Source organism: Periplaneta americana, chromosome 4 (genome assembly GCF_040183065.1).
Source record: "Periplaneta americana isolate PAMFEO1 chromosome 4, P.americana_PAMFEO1_priV1, whole genome shotgun sequence".
Classification (NCBI taxonomy): Eukaryota; Metazoa; Arthropoda; class Insecta; order Blattodea; family Blattidae; genus Periplaneta; species Periplaneta americana.
In genome coordinates, this window is record NC_091120.1 from 208,430,841 (window position 1) to 208,440,522 (window position 9,682).

Consider the following 9,682-nt stretch of genomic DNA (forward strand, 5'->3'; position numbering starts at 1 on the left):
GTAATAAGTATCGGCCGAGCTATTTTCCCGTAACGAAGGTCCAGGGCACATACATTACCAAATATTATTTATTTTTATTTATTTAACCTGGTAGAGATAAGGCCATCAGGCCTTCTCTTCCCCTCTACCAGGGGATTACAACTACAATATTAAGAATACAATTACAATTATAATTACAATTAATATTATATTTACAAATACAATAAAAATCAAAGTACTAAAAGATTAACTGATTAATAAAATCTAGACAGTTTATTGTAAAAGTTAAGAAGAGAGAAGCATTTCTTTTATTAATTAAGTAAAAATTAAACCTACTCTACGCCGTAAGAAAATGCTTAATAAGCTTGTTTTTGAACGCTACTAAATTCCAACAGTCTCTGATGTCACTGGGTACATGTATATGTATATGTATATCTAATATATATATTTCAATTAAATTTCAACGTTTGCTTATGACCGGCATATTGACAGTCTCTCAACACTCTAACAGGAAGGTATGTTTCTTTTTTTATTTATTTTTTTGGTTTATTACTAAATTATCAAGATTTAGACTATTTATTGTTTCGCCATCTTTTCGTTGTGTTTACATTTTGTATACAGATGCTGATACTTCACATTTCAGCATCCCACATTTTCATTCTGCGCACCAGAAGTAGGAGTATGGATAAACAGTTGCAAGAATGTGACTGCATGATGTGTTAGAATGCTGTTTCTTTTCTCACAGGTTGGCAGCAGTGCTGCTCCGCACATGGAGGGCATCAAGGCAGAGCCCGACTCTGACGAAGAGGAGCGTTCTGCATTGGTCCACAAGTCGGATGCCCGGGTGAGTGCATCAGTGTCTGCCGCACCCAGACCCCAGCACTCTGAGCACTGCAACAAAATCGATTCATGTTGTGCTGCTTGCAGGAGGCGTGGCCCGCCGTCGGTGTCAAGGAAGAGCTCAAGGACTACGACCAGGACGCCAGCCTAGACGGGTGAGTGTTGCCCCCTCTGACAGTTGCAACCAGACAGCGGATCTTAGACTTTTTTTTTTTTCAAATGGCAGTTTACTTGACTGTTCGTCATTCACCCGTATGAAACCAGTTGTGTAGACCAAAGAGTCTTGGCCCAGTGTGTATCATAGGAGACTGATCTAGGGTACACCCGCAATACAATGATGATGGAGATTTGTTGGGATGCCACAGGGGAACCGAAGTAAACCCCTGTGTTACCTGATCCACGGACTTGTCCAAAACAAGTCATAAATCAGGAGTATGCTGGGGATTGAACGGATTCACAGGATTATGACTCCAGCATTGTAGCCACTGGACAGTAACAGCTTACATTATAATAACTACAGTAAAACCCCGATAAGACGCTGTTCAAGGGACCGGGTGTAAAACGCGTATTAACCGGGACCGCGTATTAGGCGGGTGTACTAATTTTGACTTGTATACAGTATCTATTAGCATTTTTCTTTATTGAAATACATGATTCATGAAAGGTAATACAGTATTACTCCATTATGTAATTACTTTACTGTACGTCAAAGACATTTACGATATGTACTGTACTTAATTCTTTCGGAAAAAAAAGAAGCCATTTATTTTATAGTTGTTTGCCGTGTGCGTGTTCTCCAAGTCCTCATGTTCACCACACTTCAGTTTCTGCGATTACATCCTCTCGATGACGCAGCTGTAGTGATTGAGTCGCGATTTTTTATTATCATTCTTAATGTCGATGATGCGATTCCTAATGCATCAGAGAGTTGTTTCTGAGTAAGAGTACTGTTCTCATCGTACTTTCGTAAGATTTCCAATTTTTCCGACACAGAAAGGGCTTTTCGTGTAACACTCATTGTAATCACATTCACAGACACTTCAATACACTAAAGGACAACAAACTGCCCAGCAAAAATTTCCAGAATTTTATTACGGCCGAGTGAGGAATGTTGTTTGAGAGAGAGGGTTAGCAAGAGGGTGAGGTATTGTAACTGTATGTAGGCTTTAACCACGCAGATACGGAGTCGAATAAGAGAGCATAACAGGAGGGTGGGGTATACTAAGGTGTGAAGTATGAAGGTTTAAATGTGCAGGTAAAGGGTCGAATACCAATACTTTCCAGGTTAATGGCACCAGTGAGTTCAACGACCAAGATGTTTCATTGCTGTTACAGTACATTGCTGAAAATTACATGGAAAATATTCCACAAAAACAGTGTATTATGCGGGACTTGAGTGCAACAAACGGGGTATTTTATAAAGGCGTTATTTATGAAATGTGCAGGGACCGGACAAAGAAGCATATTACACGGGATAGCGAAATAAGCGGGCGCATCTTATCGAGGTTTTACTGTATGTTGTCTAATGCTTGGCCCTTGGCAGCGAAGCCATGAACACTCTTGCTCTCCAATATTTTTCTGTTATGGATCCAACAGGTAGAACATCACAGATATAGCCTGTATAAATTTTCTTAGAGTGCCTAAAAATACCCAAGTCACTTTACAGTCTGTTATTGCCTAAGGTGGCTATGGAGTAACAGCATGTCTGACCATGAAACCAGGTGGCCTGGGTTCAAATCCCAGTTGGATCAAGTTACCTGCTTGAGGTTTTTTCCTGGGTTTTCTTGTCAAACCATTAACTGCAAATGCTGGGTAACTTTGGGCGCTGGACCCTGGACACTAGATAACCATAGCAGTTCGTGAAGCAACCAATTAAAAATATATATTTTTTGACATTTAAATAGTGTTATTGTTTCTGACTGCTTATTCATTCTAAGAAATCATTGCATTACCGTATTCCCCTCTGAGGCCTTGTTCCTAACACACGAGGTGTGTAAAGAATACTCGGTCATCATCACACAGCTGAGTTGCAGCCATTAAAGTACTGATTAGTAGTAAGGTTACAAAATAGGCATTCTGTGGAATGTAGTTCCTTTTTAGTAACTTTCAGTTTGACCACTGTGACTGTCATACACCCTACGCTTCCAGTTTCTGGGCTGCTCTATTACTGTCACTTTGTTTCTGGTGGAGGGCACAAGGCCAGAATGTGGCATTGCATCTCCCTCCCCTCACAGCAAGCAGGCAGAGATGTTGTGTCAGTACTGAAAAACTCGGAAGCGTTTACAATATAACTGAGCAAAGAATATATGGCAGTGCCATCTTCATTTGTCTTGTGACACTGGAAATGCAAGTGGCGAATTCGTTTTCTATTGTCTAGTCCATGCAGAGATTTCGAAAATGGATGTTACGGAACTGTCAAACATAGGTTGCTTGGTTGTGACAGCTGTAATTGCTAACATATCAATTCGTAATAATTAGATATTTAATTTAATTTGATATTTTCCATTGTCACTCAATTTTCTGCCCATTCCTCATGATATCATAATCTGTACATTTTTAGTTTTATATACCAGTATTCAGAATTACCAAATAAGTTTGTCCTATCCTTTTTGCTCTAGTTTTTCACTAGCTTTTTTTTATCTTGCATCGTCTGTTCTTTTACCTTTGGTATAATTTTAAACTTCAAGAAGAACATTTAAGGCAAATAATAGTGACTAATAATAGTCTTTATTAAACACGAATGTATATAACTTTCAGCCATTTTTTATTTGTTCTGAAAGCCTAAATCGGGACTTTGCAGATAGAGGATGATTGTGGAGTATTGGCAGGGTGCAAATTGAGAATTTTCTCCTGGCGGGAGACATTAAAATTATCGATAAAAATACTGTCCATAAGAATTAGCAGTGTCGGCCGATTTGTATTGTTCTCGCATTCAATTCATATTAAAATAACAGAATAGAATACGGAAACTATACATCATGCACCTGAAGAGGATGAATTTTGTCCCTGGCACCTTTTCAGCAGGGGACATCAAATTCTCCAGTGGGGACTATCCCTGGCATCCCCTGTCAATTCGCACCCTGAGTATTGAATGATGATAATGTATCCTGAGATAAACCCCTTGCACCTGCATTGTATAACACAGGGAGATTAACCACTGCCATGGGTGATACTATAGTCCCGTCGCAGCCAATCGCGTTGCAGGTCAGATACATTTAAACGTGTGCATCTTGTGATTCGCTTATGAAGACGTTATTCATTTCTTAAGGCTCGATAAATACTTAATATAATTGCCCGCCATTTTGGCTCTTACATTGGCGTTCGAAGAAAACACACGAAGACGTTATTTGCCGCTCAATTATTGCTGAATTACAGAGCGTTTGATTTATTATCATAGGAGCTACGACATGATAATGTTTAACGGTGTGGCAAATAGATTCCTCGTATGGTAGCTCGGGAACGAAAGAACAAAAATGGCGAACGATACTACCTACCGAGACTTTATAGAGCCTTCACTTCCTAAGACGTAAGCAAAGAGGAGGAGTCACACCAGGAATGACAGCGTCGCGACTATAGTAAAGAAACTGCAGAGTGATACATAGCTTGCTGTGTTGTAAAACTTCGATAATTGAAAAACCACTAACGGAAAATGCAATTTCTGAGGTTAGACGAAGGCTGCTTTAGAGAATATTAGAAACGGGCCAGAGATGGCTGAGGTAATTCATATTATATACAAATGATGGATAACTTAATGGTATATTTTGAAGCATCGTAGACTGAGTGAAATTGGTGGACCATTTTTGAAGCTTTGGTGATGACGACGAAGCTTAATGTTGACGATGACAAGGACGTTAATGTTGTATGTTAATTTTTATTCAACCCAGTCTCGTCAAGCCTCTTCCTTCGTTTTGTAACTCGGTAAGCCAGCACACTCATTGGCAATCAGTGTTGTCTGCTGTTTGTAGCTGCGCCCCCAAGGAGGGACTGAGCGAGGCCGCCTTCTTCTGTGAAGCCAAGCTGGGCGACGTGGAGGCCGACAAGAAGCCGTACCGCTGCAAGGAGTGCGACGCCAGGTTCGCCCGCCAGGAGGAGCTGGTGGCGCACATGCGCGCGCACCCCGAGCTCAAGACCTTCCCGTGCGAGGCGTGCGGCAAGAGCTTCGCGTACCGCGGCAGCCTGATCCAGCACACGTGCGCGCACGCCAGGGAGGCCGCCCCGGCGCCGCCCTTCGAGTGCGCCGTCTGCGGCAAGAGCTTCACGGTGCGCTGGAACCTGTCCTGCCACAGCCGCACGCACACGGGGGAGAAGCCCTTCGAGTGCGAGATGTGCGGCAAGAGCTTCACGGTGCGTTCCAGCCTGCTGTGCCACATCCGCACGCACACGGGGGAGAAGCCCTTCGAGTGCGAGGTGTGCGGCAAGTGTTTCACGGACCGCAGGAACCTGCTGTGCCACGGCCGGACGCACACGGGGGAGAAGCCCTTCGACTGCAAAGTGTGCGGCAAGAGCTTCACGGACAGGCGGTATCTTCTGCGGCACAGCCGTACTCACACCGGCGAGAAGTCGTTCGAGTGCGAGATCTGCGGCAAGAGCTTCACGGACGGCAGGAACTTCTGGCGCCACAGCCGCATCCACACGGGGGAGAAGCCCTTCGAGTGCGAGGTCTGCGGCAAGACTTTCACGGTGCGTTGGGGCCTGCGTTCCCATAGTCGCACGCACGCCAACGAGAAGCGCTACGAGTGCGGCGCCTGCGGCAAGAAGTACACCTACCGCAAGGACCTGGCGCGCCACAGCCTGGCGCACGGCGACGGCGCTTTCCAGTACTGACGGCCGGCCGGACGGGCAATTACAAAGAATTTGCTTCTTGAACATTTCAGATGTCATAAAGAGGCATGCGGACTCCTGCTGTCTTGAAAGCTACGTTCCTAATGATGGAGCCGAAATGCCCAATATGATATTCATCTGTGCAAATGTCTGTAAGAGTGAACGGTGTGGTTGAGTGACTGCAATCTTAGGAGCCATAAATAATTGGCACAGCGTGAAGATAGTTCCTTTTCAATCATGACAATTCTATAGAACGGGTCCTATACTTAAGTCACCCACAATAACAGCATCATCTGTCCAATTTCGCATGTGCGAGGGGTAGGACGAGTCCAATACAATTTATAGGAGGAATGCAAATGTTGCATGGGACAAGCCCATATATCGGTTAGCGCGTCTAGCCGCGAAACCAGGTGGCCCGGGTTCGATTCCCTGTTGGGGCAAGTTTCCTGGTTGAGGTTTTTTCCAGGGTTTTCCCTCAACCCAATTTCAGCAAATGCTGGGTAACTTTCGGTGCTGGACCCCGGACTCATTTCACCGGCATTATCACCTTCATCTCATTCAGACGCTAAATAACCAAGATGTTGATAAAGCGTTGTAAAATAACCTACTAAAATAAAAAAAAAACAAGCCCATATGGAGGGATGTGGAAGCGTAGAGCAATGAAGTGGTTCTAAAAATAACTGCAATCCTTTACAACATGGGTCCCGTGGTCCGGTTGCCTTTGGTTTCCGATTACTTGGTCCAAGGTGCAAAGATTCTTTGTTGAGAATCAATCGACACTTTGCAACACAAATTAAAATAGTAAATTTCCTTCATTGCATTGAAATATATTTCCCTCAACCAAATAACAGAAATAAACAGAATACGAGGAAGAGAATTTCGGTGCTGGTTTGTCCCCTCTTTCGTAAGAAACTCGTGTTCTAAAATGTTAAGGAGATTATTGGAGGCATGCAACGCCTTTTTCCATTGCAGTTGCCTTCACATGAACTCATTCCCATGTAGAGTTATACTTACTTACTGCTTTTAAGGAACCTGGAGGTTCATTGCCGCCTTCACATAACCCCTTCTTCGGTCTCTATCCTGAGCAAGATTAATCCAGATGAAGAGTTATATTTGTAGTGTGGACTCGTCCTACATCTCGCGCATGCGAAGTTCATACAACTTCCAAGCCGGCGCATGCGCATCAGGGACGGACATAAGTGTGGGACCCATGTTGTATAGGGTTGACTTCAATAATTGTTCAAGATTTAATATTGTCTAAAGCCCGGTTCAGACGGTGCGTGTTTCCGTGATGGATTCCAAGGTGGCTGCTCGGATGGGTAGCCTGCGTGCTCACTTGCTGGAAGTAATGCGCTCTGGTGGCTGCTTTGGTGGCTAGCTTGCTGGATTTCGAGGGTAGGTTCCTTGCTATTTTTCGTGTTGGTTTGCAGGCTGGAAACCAAAGATGATCATATAATATCACCTCTAAAACCATGTCGCCATGTTCGTTGTTTTCCAACTAAACCTGTTTTTTTTCTATATTCTTTAGTTTCTAAGAAACAACAATTAAATATCGGAGTTTAGTTGTTTTGCACTTATGGCATAATTACTTTATTACGACATTTACTACTGTTAATGTAGGACTTCAGTTGTTTTCACTCACGGTTTAGTTTCTTTTTTACCATGAGTGTTGGCAACAGATAAAAACAGCACATGATTTTCCAATTTGAACTGTGAAAAGAGCCAGCTCCGTGTGAACAACTACCATCACCGTAGGCAACACGGGAGCCAGCCAGTGACCACGCAGGGCAGCCATCAGCGCAGCCACCTTGGAATCCATCACAGAAACTTGCATCGTCTGATCCGGGCTTTAGTTTCAGAAATGTTTAGAGGTGATTATTTTAAATCTTGATCTGATTATGCTGCAGTTACTAATCTCAACACTTCTGCAATCTGAAGTTCTTGAGGACTTCATAACAGCGAATGTGAAGTAGCTTCTCTAGCGGCGTAGAGCACGGTTAGCGGTGACAGTACTTTGCTGCAAACTGTATTATCTTAGAGTGTAAGAAGAACGCAGTGATGGCAGTCGTGTGTCTGGTGCTGTGTGGACATGACGTAGAGTGCGCATCTGCAAGAATGTTGCTCACATTTGTAATCACATAAGATTCGTTTCAAATATTAAATAGTCATCAATAATCGAAAGTATTTTCTTCATTCCTACACCCTTTTCCTGTTTCATAGTTGCTGCGTTTTATGAATGTTCTGTGTCTGTTTTCTCTGAGGCTGCAGTCCTTTGAGGGATAACGCCTGAAGAAGTCCAGTCACACTAACTAGATTTTTAATAGATGTTCTTTCTTATTTTAGTTAGTCTCCAACTTCATTTCATTGGAATTATATTAGATTTATATATTTTATTTTGTGTATATTTATATATTTTATTTTATTTTTATCTGCCATGCTGCAGCGATTTGGGGACAAAATATAACATAAAGACATGGGACGTTATAGGAGTTATGATTGGGGCTAAAGGTACAATCCCACGGGAGTCCTTAGAAGTCTTCCGAAAATTAAAAGTTCCCGACAGCACCCTGGACATGATATCCTCCATTGCACTGAAGTCGTCGATTGGCATAATTAATCATTTATATTCTTTATAAAATGTAATTTGTCTTGTAGCCTAAATTGTTTGTTGCATTTCCAATAAATTTTTTCAATGATAGCCTACCTAACTAAGGTTTCTATTAAAGAAAAAATTAAATATAAATATTCATTTAGAATTGATTGGGAGGCCGATTATTAAACCCTGGTTGGGACGGCTATCAATTATTATTTATTGATTTGTACTATGGTTTGATGTTATTTCTTGAATGGTAACCTTTCATTCCAAGGCAAAAGGTAATATGTCAATTTTTGGCGAAAATGAGATTTTGCGGCATGGTTTGCACCCTATTTCTGTTATTTTTCTCTCTAACCCGTTGTTATGAAACATGATTACTTTATTTATTTATTTTATTTATTTATTTAACCTGGTAGAGATAAGGCCATCAGGCCTTCTCTTCCCCTCTGCCAGGGGATTACAACTACAGTATTAAGAATACAATTACAATTATAATTACAATTAATATTATATTATTTTATACAGTTGTTCAAATTTGAAATGCTCGCTCCTGAAAAACTGCAAGAAATGACATCACATTTTGCCTTGGAGCCACAAAATTGTGAAGCTTAGTAAAGCAATCTGTAAATTAATCAACTGCTCATAATGCTGGAGTTTTTCATTTGTTTTCTAATATGTCGGTGAACTCTGTGATGTTATTAACACTTTCATCTGGAATGTTGATAGCTTTGCAGTTTAGTATGTTCATACTTGAATCTTCTTCTCTGTAGAGAACACATTTTGGTGATATAAATTCCAATTTTGAAGAGATGAGCATCTGCCAAACAGTCCAGTTACTAGTCTGAAAGTAGTTCTTGGAGAAATTAAGAGTCAAATTTTATTTTTATTTTTTTAATTTTAGACCCAGATTTATTATTTTTTGTTATTATTTTAATATTATTTAATATTGTCCGTTTATAATTTTTCTTTATTAATTTTTCTCATTTCCTTCTAATCCACAATGAGAAGGTATCCATTGTAAAAGCAACTATTTTTGTCTTTTTTTGTAGGAACTTAACTTTGGTACAGATTTCTCTCACTGTCTTGTCTTCTGATGTTAATGAAAAAATAGCCTGAACAGCAGATTTTCAATCACAAAATATGACTACTTTGGTAAAACTGTCATAGACTGGTATTGTTTGTTGTTTAGTGAACTGTCCGAAGATAGATCTGAACCTTACAAGTAACACCAATAAGGCATCACTCATGAGGTAACTAAGCCAGGAGATAATGGGATATGGTGGCCAGTTCCTTTCCCTTCCATTGCTTAGTAACATTTCACTACTGAGACTTCAGATGTAGGTATACAAATTGTTCTTCCTTTGACGTATCGTCAAGTGAGACGTACCTATCAGCCAGAACCTAAATCAGAAGTGTAGACCAGTATTAGTAGCATCTAATTTACCA

General features: G+C 41.3%; 1 protein-coding gene across 1 annotated transcript in view; it reads left to right on the forward strand.

Annotated features, from left to right (window-relative positions):
• Positions 1-8,338, forward strand: part of LOC138698752 (zinc finger protein 383-like) — a 9,178-nt gene extending 840 nt beyond the window's left edge. Inside the window, exons 2-4 of the mRNA XM_069824982.1 lie at positions 725-823; positions 907-974; positions 4,785-8,338. Of these exons, the coding sequence (XP_069681083.1) occupies positions 749-823; positions 907-974; positions 4,785-5,643 (1,002 nt within the window). The 5' untranslated portion in view covers positions 725-748 and the 3' untranslated portion in view covers positions 5,644-8,338. The remainder of the gene's footprint in view (positions 1-724; positions 824-906; positions 975-4,784) is intronic.
• Positions 8,339-9,682: the final 1,344 nt, after the last annotated feature.